The sequence below is a fragment of the Typopeltis vanoorti genome, chromosome 3, assembly GCF_054136105.1.
Source record: "Typopeltis vanoorti isolate ZY-2024b chromosome 3, IOZ_Tvanoo_1.0, whole genome shotgun sequence".
Taxonomy (NCBI): Eukaryota; Metazoa; Arthropoda; class Arachnida; order Uropygi; family Thelyphonidae; genus Typopeltis; species Typopeltis vanoorti.
This window is the reverse complement of record NC_143551.1, coordinates 76,866,453-76,883,261: the sequence shown is the minus strand read 5'-3', so window position 1 is coordinate 76,883,261 and position 16,809 is coordinate 76,866,453. Positions and strand designations below refer to the sequence as shown.

The 16,809-nt window shown below is 35.0% G+C and overlaps 1 protein-coding gene across 1 annotated transcript in view; it reads left to right on the top strand.

The window, feature by feature from the left end:
* Positions 1-16,809, top strand: part of LOC150108289 (BRCA1-associated protein) — a 257,850-nt gene that overhangs the window by 227,493 nt on the left and 13,548 nt on the right. Inside the window, exon 16 of the mRNA XM_090415728.1 lies at positions 3,492-3,587. Within this exon, the coding sequence (XP_090271854.1) occupies positions 3,492-3,587 (96 nt within the window). The remainder of the gene's footprint in view (positions 1-3,491; positions 3,588-16,809) is intronic.

Here is a 16,809-nt window from a genome sequence, read left to right as displayed (position 1 = left end):
CTGGAAAACTCGGTAGGGAGAGTCCTCTGTAATTTTTACATTCAGTTTTATGTCCCTTTTTATAGATAGCTAATATGAGAGCAGCTTTGCTCTTCTGGAATTGAATCTTCTGACGAGCTCTTCTGAAATGCAGTCGCTGTAAAACTTTTTCATCTCCATATTTGGGTATTCCTGTAAAATATCATCTATTACATCTGTCTTTCCACTATTTTCTACTAATGTTCTAGCTCTGCTTCTCTCTCATTTGACTTTCAAATCACCTAACCTTCAGTTAACCAACCCTTGAATGGGTTTATATATCAACCAATTTATACAGTAACTTATAAAATGCACATTCGGTCAGCTGCCTACCCATGTAAGGTTTACATGTAAACTCATGTTAAAAGTTTAACGGAATGAAATGACACTGGTAAAAGATTAAAAATAATATTTAATTCTTTCAGTATTTTCTCAGTTACAGAACTATCGTCAGGGAGTACAGCACAAACCCCCTCCCCCTTCAGCCCTCCAAATAGTGAGGCAGTGTCTCATACCAGTGATGAAAGTCATATCCCCACCTAAAGATAATCACAAGACATTTCCTTCCCACAGCAAGATTCAAACCCATGGCCTGTCAGTAATTTTCTTTACTGACAACACCTTAATGCACATGGTATTTCTTCTTTTTCTTTTTCTTAAGAATCTCATGCTTAATGAGCTTGCACATCTATTTTACTCCTACCATTTATTTTTCAAGCTCTAGAGACATATTCTGATATTGCATGATTTTAGTATTCTTGAAATGCTTCCCTATACTGCCAATATCCTTCCCATCTAGCAACTGATATCATTCAACTGAACTTAATATGCTTTTCAGCTGGTCATAATTTCCTGCTTTGTAGTTTACCATGTAACATTTTCTGAATGGAACATCTATAAACTTAGCCACCTCCCAAGTCAGTACAGTGTGATCACTGCAACCACCTGCAGGCAGAACAATCACTTTAACTGAAACCCTCTCTGATAATATAATCAAATCTAATCTAACATTCTTTGACCTTGAGTTTCTTCTGTCACATGCTGCTGAAGGAAGTTGTTTTGCAATATCTCAGTAAATTCAGAGACATCGTGAGAATTTTGGTGCCTATGGCCAGGAAAGAAAATTATGCCGTTCTAAAAAAAAAAACTTTAAAAATCTCAATTTTTGTGCCTATGTTCAGGACCACATTGGCCATAGCCTCACTATGCCTCTGAGTAAATTGGGCTTAAATTGTTTTTTTATGAATGTTTACTGCTACCCAATTGATGTTTGAATAATTAAAGTCATCCATGGTAATGCATTTTGTCGTTACTAGCAACCAGTGGTGAGCTATAAGGGCTCGTGCGAGCCCTTTGTTAAATTTTTCTCAAATTTGTGAGCCCCTTGTTCACCTATTTAAAAAAAAAAAATTTTTTTTAAACATATTAAGCGACAAACTCATACGGTAACCTAACAAAAATTAGTCTATTCGACAGTGTATAGATTATTTGGAATTTTTGTTTCAACTCCTCTATAACAAATGTGCCTGAGTTTAATAAAATAAGTGAATGCACTATCTTTACTCGTCTCCCTTCTGGTAGCCAGTCGTATGGTAAAACCAGTAGCCAATCAAATGTTTTATGAAAGATTATAAAAGATTTTATTCTTATTATATTTTGATAGTTAAAAAATGTTTTTCTTATGTAAGATAAATTAACACAGTTGATTGTGTGCAAATATTTCATGTTTAGATCATGAAATATTTGTTTAAAAATGATAGCCTTTACAGGTTGATTGTCCTCTCATACTTTTTGATTGGAATTTGTACACAAGCTGTATTAATAAAAGTTTTTGTGTGAAATACTTTTTTTTTTTTTTTTTGCTCGACGATGCGAGCCCTTTGTTAAAATTTTCATAGCTCACCACTGCTAGCAACCATTTCTCTAGGTCTGTAACAGCACCCCACCATGCATTTCATCTTGTTAGACTCTACTTCACACCAGATGGCTTCAAAATCACTGATGGATGAAAATTCGATATTAGTATTGTAGTCAAAAACCTTTCTACTCTAACTGGACTGAAGTCATTGAAAGTTTATCTTTGGTTTAATGTTGAATGATACACCTACTTTTTCCTTTTCCTGATCACTGTTGATTGAATGTAACAACATATATTTAGAAGAATTTCTTAAAATATATAATTTCTCATATATCAGGTCATCCCGAAAGTAATGTCGTTTTTTTATACTGTACTTGTTCAAACATGTCACAACTTGTCTAAACGTGAATTTTTTTAAAGCTTTATAAGTACCGCTAATCTGAGGCAACCTCATTCTAAGGAATTCCACCTTTCAAGAACATCATACACAAGTTGTTGTTTAAATAACTCTTTATTACAATGGAGGTCACTAAAGAGCACATCATGCTTTATGAGTTCAAAAAAAAAAGGCAAAAGTGCCAGTGATGGTTCCAAAAATTTCAACAAGGGGACTTTAGCTTGAAAAACTCCCTTTGCACTGGAATGCCCTGTCTCTCTCTCAATAATGATATGCTGGAAGCTGCTATTGCAGGAAGTGCCAATGCAACTGTTGAAGATTTAGCAAAAGATCTTCAATTCATTGTCATCAACCATCCATCACCATTTGCAAGAACTTGGAATAGTGTCTAAGCTCATCAAGTGAGTTCCTCACAAACTGACAAACAACAATCAAGAGAGTGCATAAACATCTGTACTGCTCTTCATTCACTTGTTAAGTGCCGAAGGCAGTGGGTTCATTCAGGGAAACAGGCTAAATCTCAGTCAAAACAAGATCTTCACCCTCAGAAGGTTTTGTTAAGAGTTTGGTGGGATATAACTGGTATTATACACTTTGAACTCTTGCCACAAAACCAAACAATCACAGCTGAAGTATACTGTGAACAACTCGATCGATTGAATGAAAAACTGAAAGAAAAGAGGTGTTCTCTGGTCAATCAAAAGGGTGTTGTATTTTACCATGATAATGCATGCCCTTATAGTGCAAGAATCACCTATACCAAGATTGAGGAACTTGGCTGGAAAACGCTTCCACATCCTCTGTATTCTCCTGATCTTGCACCTTCAGAATACCATTTATTTCAAAGTTTGCAACATTTCATACAATATGATAAATTAGGTCCACTGAAATTGAAACTATGCAACTTCTATGCCTCCAAACCTTCTGAATTCTATAGAAATGACATTATGAAGCTTTCACAACGTTGGAAGAGCATTATTGATTCAAATGGAGAATATATTCTTGATTAAATTAACAAGTGATTTATCTTTTATATCCATTCAAAACTTAATTTTTTAATACTAAATTTTTTAATACTAAAAACGACATTACTTTTGGGATGACCTGATATTATGCAAGAGTATGTTTGGTTATATTATGAAATTATATAGGGACTGAAATTGAAATAAGTATATTAAAATATCTTGAGGAACACTTTTTTTTATAATTTACATTTAGATAAACAAGTGCTTGAGGCAAAACCAACAAGTTTGGCAACAAAAATTAAAAGAAACAGAAAAGCAGTTGAAAGAGATGAAGGACATGAAAGATAAGGTAACTGGATTTCTTTTTGATCCCACTTGTTTTTTTTTATAATAATCCGATTTACAAAACTAAAAGTACTGAAATAAAAATTTAAAATAATTTATTATTGTAATGTTCTAGTATAATATGTTGTTGTTGTTATTATTGTGGCATGGGCATCTCATTGGAGTCCAAAGAAATCATAATGGTTCAGAGACTCTGACATTATTGACACAATATATCATATCTCTCCAAAGCCATTCACTGACAAAACATTGATGACCAACTCTGGCAACCTGTTCACTCATTTATCACTCTCCAAGGAAAAAAAAAAATTCTACCTCTAAGGGGTGACCACTTGTTCTCTCTCATCCAGTTGTGTATTTAAAATTTTCTTTAGCATCTATTCTATAAAACCTCTTTGGTAACTTATACATTACAATACATTCACTCTTTTCTGCCTGTTAGCTGAACTTTAAAATCCCTTAGGAAGCAGCACTTCACAAAACAGTGATAGAAAAGATTCAGATGCCTTATCACTGAATCTTCTCTATCATTTCCACATCCCCAAGAAACCTAGGCATTATGTTATGCATATGTTATTAAAAATGCATTTAACATTGTTGGTTTCTTCAAATGACTTGGTTGGAATCTTTGTAGTTACACAGAACAGTCCTATCATTCCCAGACAGATTTCAATTCTTTCCTTATATATGCTTATTTCCTAGTGCTTTTCAGTCAAGGTGGACCTCTCAATTTTCACACACTAAGAATAACAGTCATTGACTTGGATGTCTGGATGTCAGGGCAGATCTTTCATATTCCATTCATACATTTTTGTAAGTTTTAACCAGAAACACCAGTGATGCTAGTGATCATCTTAATGTTCTGGCTGTGGAAGAAATTATTTATGCTTGGCATGTCCTTCTGTCATTCTCCCTTAAAAGACAAAATATTTGGAACTTTGTTCATAACAATATTTGGAATATGTTTACTTGAAAGGCATCCAGAAAAATTATGTTTCCTATTCTTTTGTTTTTATTTTTTGGCAGTGGGAGTGGATATTTTACAGAAATGAAAATTGGTTCTTTCTTTGAACTTATTTTACAATTTGACACACTTATTTTTTTTTATAATCACTTCTTCAGTTCACATACACCCCCACTATTCAGGTATTATCATTAATCCATTATAGTAAGCCAAGTGTAATGTCAATGAAACTATATTTTCACTATTACTTCTTGACGTTATCCTCTGACAAGGCACTTCTTTTCATTTATATATTGACCTGGATGGACAAAATAATAGCTTATGACCAAATCATAAATTTTTGTTAGTAATTATCCCTTTATAAATAATTTTCTAATGCTTCACATTCCTGATTTTAGCAGTCAGTCCTGAAGATATAAATTAATTTCTATAGCTACAATTGTCATAACTGGTTAGTAATAATTGGCCTGCCTGGTTGGCTGATTGATCAGCATACCTGTTGTCCAACCAACACATTGCAGGTTTGAATCCTGCTCCATGGGCATGGATGTTTGTGATTGTCTTTAGGTGGCAGACAAATTTCATTGTCTGGTGTGAGAACTATCCTACTTATTGGAGGCCTAAAGTGGCTAGAAAAACTTCCGTATTTGGTTTCTTGAGCAGAATTTCCTGACTATGTAAAACATAAATTAAAAATATAAAAAAATGTATAAAATTGATTAAAAAAATGGAAAAAAATTCTCTAGCCCACCCACAGTACAAAATGTACTATAGGCCTGCTAATAACCTTTCATAGGTGGGAACAACATAAAATATAAATAAATAAAATAAATAAATGTATGGGACATGTTAGAAAAACAGATCTGTGAGCAAAGTCCTCTTCTATCAAATCTGAGCCAGTTAAAGGACTGTCTGGTGAATGCCTGGTATATAATCCAACACCTTGTGGAATCTATGCAAAACTGCATATGTGCTGTAATTCAGGCTATAGAAGGTCCAACACAGTATTAAACAAAAGTTTCTAATTCATTAGCCAGCATGTGTATTTGATCATATTTGGCATTGAGGCCTTCTAAACAAGCTGGCATCCCATTGTGTCTCTCCTGCCCTTTGTGATTGGATTGCCAGCTTCCCTTTCATCAGATTACTTTATTATTGCTAAAGTACCCTAGGGTTCTGTGCTCTAACCCACACTCTTCCTTCTATAAATAAAATCTCTTTCTCTCTCACTCACAGATCTTAAATCATATCCATAGTTTTTCTGATGATAGTACAGGTACCCTTGATTAACACGATTAATTAATCCCTCAATGTTACTGCATATATCACAATCACGTTAATCAAATATAATAATCAATAGTAAAAATTACCATTTGTCCGTGATCGATTACCATATTAATAATTGATTTTATATGGTACTCTTTTAGGAAAGATAAAAAATGAATGCTAAGTAAATGTTTAATAAATGCTCGTACCTACATTCTTCTTCTTCATGTAGCTTCCTCAGTGAGAGGGTGCAGTACCATGTCCTTCTAGTTCTCTCTTTTGGTGGCTTTCCTTTTTGTTTCTGCTTAGCCATGTGATCCTATCCATGATCTTATATTTTCAAGCCATGTCCTTCGTTTTTTGCCTCTTGATCCTTTTCCCATAATTTTTCCTTCTAAAACTGTTGGTTGCCTCTGTCCTGCTGAACCTCTCAGTACATGTCCTGCCAATCTCATCTTTCTCTGGATCATTTCCTGTAATAAAGATCTCTGTGTTCTCATTCTCTATAGGACATCTGTATTTGTCACATGTTCTTTCCATGGGATTTTTAGAGCTCTACTATAGCACATTTCAAAAGCCATTATCTTTTGCCTTACTTTTTGAATATCCAGGTCTCACTTCCATATGTGAAAATTGGCCACACTAATGTTCTTATCATTGTTTTCTTTGTTTCGATACTCACAGAACATCTGAGCAGATCTTTATTTTTCCAGAAGGCATCTTTAGCTATGGCTGTTCTTATTTTTATTTCTTTATCTTGTTTTCCATCTGCAGTAAAGTAGGTGGCTAAATATTTGTATTCTGTTGTATGTTCAATTTTCATATTGTTTATGAATATTTCTGGCTTGGATCTGCTTTCTTTTGAGATTTTCATAAATTTGGTCTTTTTGGCATTTATATCTAATCCAAATTCTTTACCTTCTTCAATTAGTAGCTGCAGTAATTTGATTAATTTGTTTCTGTTTTCTGCTATTAGAATGGTATCATCAGCATATCTAAGATTGTTGTATTTTATACCATTGATACTAATCCCTATATTTGTTTTTGGTGAAAGGATACAACCTTGTATAATGCCTCTTTATTTTCACTACAGAAGTCTCATTGTTAAACAACTGCATTTTCTTTTTGGTGTAAATCATTTTTATAATCTTAAGTACATGAACTTCGATGTCTAATTTATCTAATATATTGAACATTTTATTATGTTTTACCTGGTCCAGAGCCTTTTGAAAGTTTATGAAGCATATGTAAATGTTCCTATTTCTTTCAAGTGATCTTTCTATTATAATTTTAGTTCCAGGATAGCATTAATGGTTCCCATTCCTCTTCTGAAGCCTTTCTGTTGTTCACTCAATTCACCGCTTATGGCTTCTTTTAATTTGTTTGTTAACAATGGCTAAAATAATTTTAGATTCATGGGATACTAGGCTCACAGTTCTGTAATCCTCGCAATTTTGTGCATTATGTTTCTTTGGAATTAGTATGCAGCTAATGTTGTAAAAACTTCAGGTAATTGTATTGTTTTATAGATGTCCTGATTGGATTCCACTAAATAGTTGTTATTATTGCCAGTCAAAGCTTTAAGCAGCTTAGCCAGAATATTATCACACCTAGGGGATTTATTATTAGGAAGATTCTTAATTACGTGTTCTGCCTCCTTTCTTGTGGGTAGAGTGGTATCTGTTGTTACTTTTAACTTAAGGTGTCATGAATCATCTAACATGTTACCATTATCATCATCATAGAGATCTGATAAGTACTCCACCCATCTTCCATTTATTTTTCCTTATCAGTGAGTATGTTTCCATCTTTGTCCTACATTAGTTACTGCAATTTTTTATCAAAAAAAAAAAAAAAAGTTATCAAGAGTCGTTTGAGCAGTTTTAGTTTTTTTTCTTATCAGCATGAATTCTATGATAACAAGCAAAATGACTCTCTAGACCTTGAATTAATCGCTCGTTGTTACCGGGTATATCAAAATCATGTTAATCAAATATAATAATCAATAGTAAAAATTCAGATTCAGATCTGATTTCAGAAAAATCTGAAAACAAACCCCAACTCAACATCACCAGAGTTAAAGATCGGTACTATCAACATAAGCAGCCTGAATGGCAAAGAAATGGAGCTAGCTGAGGAATTAGATAAGTACCAGATCGACATAATAGGGGTGACTGAAACAAAAAAGACCAAAACTGGTGAGATCTTTTTGAGCAATAAATACAAAATGTTATATTCAGGGAATGACAATCAAGGAAAAGAAGGAGTAGCCATAGTATTCAACACAAAATATGCGCTAATCTTCTTGAATGGCAGGCAGTCTCAAGTAGAGTGATGCGGGCAAATATGAGAATAGGGAACTGGACAATGAGACTTATTTGTGCCTATTGTCCCACAGAAGGCTCTACTAAGGTAGAAGTGGAGGAATTTTTTGAGGCTTTATAAAAAGCAACTGACACAATGAAAAAGGAAAAGTTGGTCCTTGTTGGGGATCTAAATAGCAGAGTAGGAAATGATTGTGAGACATACAAAAATATTTTGGGAAAATTTGGAGAAAAGAGCAAAGCTAATAATAATAGCAAATATCTGTTGGATTTCTGCTCAGGACATGGACTGGTTATTACTAACACCATGTTCCAACATAAAAATGTGCACAAATTCACATGGAGAGAAGAGGCTAGGAATAAGAAAAGTCTCATTGACTATGTTATTGTTGATAGTGATGTTTTCTCCCTGGTGCAGGACACCAGAGTGTACAGAGGATTTGAAATTGGAAGTGATCACTATTTAGTCTTGAGCAGGATAAAATTGAATTTCATATTGAAAAGAATAACATGTAAGAAAGTTTTAAAGCGAATAAAAGTTGAGCAGCTCTCAGATGTGAACTGTAGACTAAAATACAGAAAGATTATTGAAAAGAAAATGAAAGACTTTGAGAACAGGATTCAAACCTTGGAGATTCAGTGGCAAACTCTGAAGAAAACATTGATTGATTCTGCCAGAGAGGCATGTGGTGAGGTTGTGTGCAAGGATAAAAAAATCAGAACTCCCTGTTGGACACAGGAAGTTAAAGAGGCAGTGAAGGAAAAGAAGAAAGCATATCAAAAGTTCCTGGCAAATAAGTCAGCTTTTACTCTTACAGAATACAGAGACAAATGTAAGAAAGCTAAACAGTGTGTAAAACTAGCTAAACAAAAGTCATGGGAGGACTTTGGCAAGAATATAGAAAATAAATATCAAGAAGGTGGCAAAATATTCTGGAGGTTGTTGAAGAAGCTTAGGAATGGAGGAAAGAGTGCTGTAAAAGGAGTTAGAGATGATAAAGGTGACATGAAAACAGGAGAAAAAGATATCCTTGAAATATGGAGTAATTACTTTGAAAAACTGCTAAATGAAACAAGCAGTGATGACAGCACAGTGATAAAAAAACACTGACCAGGCATGCAGTCAGGAATACATATCCATACTTGAAGTAGAAAAAGCCATCGAAGGCTTGAAATGTGGAAAGGCAGCAGGAGTAGATGATATTCGACCAGAAATGCTGAAGTGTGGTGGTGTAAAAGTCTTACAGTGGCTGCACTGCATAGTTCAGAAAGCCTGGATAGAGGGACGAATTCCCCATGATTGGAGCAGAGCTCTCATAGTACCCATATATAAAAAGGGAAATAAAACTGCATGTGAGAATTATAGAGGTATTTCCCTACTGAGTGTTCCTGGCAAGATCTATGCAAGTATACTTGAGAAACGGTTGAGAAGAATTGTGGAAGAAAAGCTTGGTGAAGAACAAGCTGGATTCAGGCCAAATAGAGGCTGTCAGGATCAGATCTTCACTTTACGACAAATAGTCGAGAAAGCATGGGAATACAACAAAGATCTGTATTTAAGTTTTGTCGATTTGGAAAAGGCATATGACAAGGTGCCAAGAGAGAAGCTATTCAATACGCTGCAGTTATATGGTGTCAATGGGGCATTATATCAAGCAATACTTAGTCTTTATTTGAGTTGTAAGTCAGCAGTCAGAATTGAAGGAAGTACAGGAAGATGGTTTAATGTTAAATCTGGTGTGAGACAAGGATGTACATTATCCCCTCTGTTATTCATTATCTATATGGATCACATTATGAAGGAATGTGGTATTAAACCTGATATCAAAATTGGAGATGTTAATGTCAGCTCTTTGCTTTATATGGATGATGTTATACTTCTAAATAAATCCGCTACAAGTCTGCAAGATTCTCTGACTAAATTGAATAGCTCTTGTAATAGATATGGTATGAAGGTCAGCAATAAAAAGACAAAGACAATGAAAATAGGCAGAATCATTGAAAATGTCAACTGTGTTGTGAATGGAGAAAGAACCTGTGAAACAAGTAAAACATTTCAGCTACTTAGGCACGATTTTTAGTGAAGATGGTAAATTAAATATAGAAATAGACAACAGAATCAGCAAAGCTGGTATGGTGGGAAGTCAATTGAATAAATTCATATGGAATAAGAAAGAAATTAGTCGGAACACTAAATTAGCTGTATACAAGACAGTGTTCAAACCAGTTTTAACTTATGGATCTGAGAGCTGGGTCAGAAGTAAAACACTTGACCAAAGACTAGAGACCACAGATATGAGAGTCTTGAGAAAGATTAGAGGCGTGAACAGATGGCATCAATGGCAATATCATATTAAAAATGAGGATATTAGGAAAGAACTTGACATTGAGCATCCAGGAATGCGTTAGCAGAGCTAATCTCAGGTGGTATGGTCACTTAAATAGAATGGGAGAGGAAAGATTATCAAAACAAGTGTTCTCTGCCAGGTTGGCAGGAAAACGACCCAGAGGAAGACCAAGATATAGGTCGATTGATACGGTACAAAGTGCCTTAGATGATAGAAATATAAGATCTGATAATGTTGGAGTCTTGACAAGTAACAGACTGATTTGGAGGAAAATTGTAGATAGGAAGTTAGTAATGATGTAATTTTTTCATGTAGTACTGTGATATCCTGTACACCCCTTGAGGGTACATGGCAGGAATTTGATGATGATGATAGTAAAAATTACAATTTGTCCATGATCGATTACCATATTAATAATTGATTTTATATGGTATTCTTCTAGGAAAGATAAAAAATGAATGCAAAGTAAATGTTTAATAAATGCTTATACCTATATTAGTTACTGCAATTTTTTATCCCCAAAAAAAAAAAGTTATCAAGAGTCGTTTGAACAGTTTTCGTTTTTATTCTTATCAGCATGAATTCTATGATAACAAGCAAAATGACTCTCTAGACCTCAGCAAACAAGCATGCTTCGATTAACATTTGGATCCATATCCATTACTTGCTGCCTAAGCGATTCTAAACTGCGAAATATTCCATCTAGTTTTTTGATTGTTATCTCCTTTGGGACCTCATCTTCACATTCCATTTGTTCGTTGTCTTCATATGTGTGTTGTTGTGCAATTTCAGGAAGATCGTTGTCGCTGAAATCTTTTGAATTTGAATCCAATAATTTTGCCGTAATTATAATAATTTTCTTTGATAATTTTCTGCAGCTCAGCAGGAAATGTAGATGCAGCATCTTCATCAGCACTGCAGCTTCACCTGTTATTTTCACATTCTTTATCCAGCCCTAGATTTAAAATTTTGAAGCGAGCCTTTGCTAGCTACGAATTTTGAATTGTCTTCTTTACATTTAGTCTCTTTAAGTCTTGAAAAGAAGCTTAGAGCTTTGTCTGTGATATTATAGGCACTAATTGGAATTCTCTTTTGATTGCAGTCTTCTGGCCAAATAATCAACAGATCTTCCATTTCAACCATTATAGCACTTTGGTTATGTGTGCATTGCATACTTGCAGATATAGATGCAACTTTACCTTGCTCACAGTACTCATCAGCTTTGGATAAAATAGTCCATATTGTAGACTCATTAAAACCAAATTCGCTTGCAGTTTTTTACTTTCACCACATTTAAATCTTTTAATTATATCAAGTTTTGTATCTAAGGTAATTACTTTCCTCCTCTTTTTTTCACTTAATCACCTATTTGTGGAATTGCTCTTATTCTTCGACATGATTACTGGGCTGTAAAATTTACGAAGAATGTGATTTGTAAATACAACAGAACAATTGGAGCTTGTAACACACCCACTCTTAATGTTTAATGGGAGGAATGACTTCATCATGATTTCGACTTGCTTTCTCTCATCCAGGAAACACTCCTCGAGGCTTGCATGTTTTTGCATGGCAAATTTAAAAGCGCGTTAATTAAAACTCTTGCCGCATATATAAAGAGATTGTCGCAATTAATTTTGCTGCAATAATCAAAACCCACATTAAGCAAAACTGCGTTAAGCAAGGGATACCTGTACTCCCCATTCCTCTTCTTCATTCAAGATCTTCCATAACCACTATATTAAAAACTGATCACCTCACCTCACCCTTCTTAAGTGGGAATGAAGATGATCTGTTGATTTCAATGCCATCAAAACACAATCCTATTTCCCCCACACACAGAATAAAGATCTTATTTTGTTCCTTATTACTTTTTATAATGTGATCTCCAGTCATGATTAGTTTTCTTTTCTTTGCTTGACTTTCACATCTGCTTATACTGGCATAAAGACATCACATTAGTATCCTCCAAAAAACTTGGTATATTTTTTTTTGTTCAAAATGCTAATTTAAGAATCCCAAATCCACCAAACCTTAGAATATTATTATTATTATTCTTAAGAGAGAGACCCTCCAGGGAGTCAGGGACTCATTGAGGGAGGTCTCATACTATGAGGATGGTCTCAACAGTTCTGAGCCTCGACCATAGATGGCAACACCATCAGCAAGATTTTTTTTCCCCTAAGTTGGTACATCTGTCATAAGCATCTATGTGAAATCGCAAGTCCTATCAAGTAGTTTGTTTTATACAGCTATCTGAAACAAAAGTGTTTATCCCTTGAAATGGATAAAATTGAGTATCGTGTGGTTATAAAATTCTTTGTAAAAGAAGGTTTAACGGCAAAAGAAATTCATTTGAAGTTCATAAAAATTTATGAGCACTCTTCTCCTTCATTTTTGATAATTAAGAAATGGGCTGCCGAGTTTAACCCTGCAGAGGACGCGGCTGATCTGACAGATACAAACAAATTGTTTAATATAAATATTCTTACACGTATCCAGTGTATAGCTTGGAGGTCATGAGCAGCTGCACATACATATATTACAAGTGATATTCCACACTGTTTATGCAGTCATTTTTGGTTTAATATGTGTTATGCAAAGGTGTGTGATATTTCATAGTAAATTGTATCTGAGAGATACCGTGACCTCTGATGCCAGTATAGTATTGGTTTATTTTTTATTTTCCGTTGAAAATGGCTGGAAAAATGTATTGATTGGAAATCCATCAGATGTTGAAGAGATTCAGAGATATTGTTACTTAAGTCCGATGATGAGAATGATAAGAGTCGAATGCGAAAGTGAAAGTTATATTTGATAGCAAATCGTATCTGAGAGATACTGCGAACTCTGATGTCAGTATAGTATTGGTTTAGTTATTTTTTTCTTTGTTTCTTTGTTCAATAATTTCTAGATTGTAACTGAAAATAAATAAACCATCATGTATTATATTTGCAGTTTTTTTTTTTTTTTTAAGTTTTATTGCATTTTAGCACATACTAGTAATGAATGTATCTCTCCGATACATGCGACCTATGCTGCAATTTTTTCGACCGCGACCTCCACATGGTTAAACGTGGCCGACCAGCCTTGTAGATGATCCACGTGAAGGACATCCAAAAAAGTATAATAACACCAGAAATCATTGATCAAGTGCACGATATTGGATGACCAGCGAGTCAAAGTGCATGAAATTGCTGAGACTATAGGCATTTCAAAAGAACATGTAGGATATATTTTGCATGAAGAATTACATATGAAAAAGCTTTGCACAAGCTGGGGGTGCCATGCTTGCTCACAGCAGATCAAAAACGCACTTGCATGACAATCTCTGAACGGTATTTGGAATGTTTTAACAAGAATAAAACTGATTTTGTCTGTCGATTTATTACTATGGATGAGACTTGGATTCACCATTACACACCAGAATCCAAACAGCAGTCAAAACAGTGGACAGAAGCTGGTTGTTCAGCACCAAAGAAGATAAAGTTGGTTCTATCAGCAGGAAAGGTAATGGCATCAGTGTTTTGGAATGCTCAATGTATTTTGTTTATTAATTATCTTGAAAAGGGTAAAACAATAACCGGGAAATATTATTCCAATCTTTTAACCAGACTAGACGAAAAAGTTCATGAGAAAAGACCCGGTTTGCAGAAAAAAAAAATCGTCTTTCATCAGGACAATTCACCTGCCCGCAAAAATGTTTTTTGAATGGGAAAAATAAGTGATCTGCACTATGAATTGTTGGAACATCCACCTGATTTTGACATCCTAGCTTTGGCTCCCTCTGACTTCTGTCTCTTCCCAAAACTAAAACTCTTTCTTGCTGGTCACCTTTTTTCTTCGAATCAAGAGGGGATTGCAACTGTAGAAGGGTATTTTGCAGAACTTACTGAGAACCACTACAGGGATGGGATAATGGCACTGGAGCATCTCTGGAATAAATGTATTAGTCTTAAGGGAGATTATGTTGAAAAATAAATTTGTTTTTTCATTGTTAGGCCGAGAACTTTTCAGACCACCCTCGTACATGCACCAGCTATCATACTTATTATTGAATTCATTCACCCTGTTTGCACTCACAACATCCAATGGTAATATATTCCAATCGCGTATCACCCTATGAGAGAAAAATCTAGCCTTCACCTCTTCTTAGTGGCATTCATTCACAGCTTCCAAGGATGCCCTCTGGTCCTTTCTCCACCCTCCATAAATTGAAAAATTCCATTAACTGTATTCCTGTATGACCCTTTCAGAAGTCTGTAAGTCTCAATCATATCACCCTTCTTTCTCAGCCATCCTCTTATGCACACTAATATTCTATAATCTAAATCCATATTCTCCAATTTAGGCAACAGTTTACCTGCTGGATTATGTCCAAAGCCTTAGCAAAATCCAAAAGTATCATGGTGAATCCATTCCCCTTGTCTAATTCAATGATAACATTGTTATACAATGTGAGCAAGTTGTTAAAACATAACCTTCCCTTAATAAAACCCATGTTGCTCATTGCAAAATAGAGATTCACTGTCAACCCATTTCTGAATGCAAGCCCCAACCAATTTTTCCAAAATCTTCACCACCACTCCTGATATACCAATTGGTCGATAGTTGAATACATAGGTCTTTGCACACCCTTGTGCAATGAAATTACCATACATTCTTGTGGAATCTTCCTTGTTCTGAGACTCATATTAAACAGCCTGGTCAAAAGAATAGTTCAGCTGAACACTCTTTTAGCATAACGTGCTGATATTCCATCAGTCCCTATTGCTGAATTCTTATTCAATTTGTGCAACAGCTCTAATACCTTGTCCTCATACACTTGAGTTTCTTCATTCAGTGAATAGGTATCAGTGAGCTCAATGTTGCATATACCAGGTTGATAGCTTTTAACAAAATAGGCACTCGTTCTTTCATATTCATTCTTTCTTTTACTTGCAGCATATCGATAGAATTCTTGTGGGTTGTCTTTAGCATGCAGAGCCAGTTTCTTTTCATACTCAGACTTTGTTTTCTGTACAACAGTTGCGACTATTCTAGCCTGCTGCTTATGATTTTCATAACGGACATCATCCTTATGCACACGGTATTCCTTACACATCCTTTTGACTCCTACTCTATTTATTCTTTGAACTCTCAGAACATTCTGATATCACATCATTTAAGTATCGTTCTGTCTTCCTCTTTTAAATGTCCTCTCATTTCCAGATCTTGCTTCTCAATTGTTTCTTGTGAATGGGGAGAACTGTCATCTTCTATTATTGAGTTGAAGTGCCAGTGATCAAATGGAATTGCGTTACTACTGCCTTGAGTGTTGACATCAATGCTAGTGCGCAACTTGGGAAATGGTTTTACGACAATTACAGAAATAAATGCATACATAGACACACACCCTAAAATTAAAAAACTCCATGAAGTCCGTAGTATTCAATCATGTTCTCACAACTGATTGGTATAACAATTCCACCGACGGTTTGTCCTGTATGCACAATTGATAAGACAGTGGTTTTTGTTCTTTTGAAATGCTCGCAGACTGTGACATACATCACTGAGGAGGCACTTTTCTTCATGCTTGTCCATAAGATCAGATACTTCTAATATGTCAGGTCTTTTTTCTAAATTTTTGGACACAAAATTCCTTACAGAAACATCCCACAATATGCTGCAATCATAGTCGACCCTGTATATACTCTGTCTGGTGCTGTCACTTCATTCTTGTCATCAGTCATTATTGTTATTCATTTAACCTTTGACTGTTGTATCAGACGAAGGTTAAATTAACCTCTCTTGGATGAAGAGAGATTGTTTTTCTACCGTGAGGAATGAATTTCCAGTTGTGGCTGGTCACAATTTCCTGCTTAAGTAAGTTCAGCATGTAACCTTTTCTGAATGGAACATTCATAAACTTAGTCACTTCCCAAGTGAGTACTGCATGATCACTGTCACCAACCGGAGGCAGAATAGTTGCGTCTTTAACTGAAACACTCTCTGACACTATAATGAAATCTAACACTCTTTGACCTCGAGTTCCTTCTGTCACATTCTGCTTGAGGAAGTTGTCCCTCAACACTTCTATAAATTCTACTGCTATCCAATCAATAGTTGGATAATTAAAGTTTCCCATTATGATTACTCTTTTCATGTGTGATCATCTTTTCTATTTGGCGATGCATTTCTTCATCACTATCAACCGATCCACCAGGTTTGTAACAACACCCCACTATGTAATTGAGCTTGTTAGATTCCACCTCACACCAGATGGTTTCAAACTCACTGCCACATGAAATACTGTTAGTAGTACTACAATCATAGGTCTCAACTCTA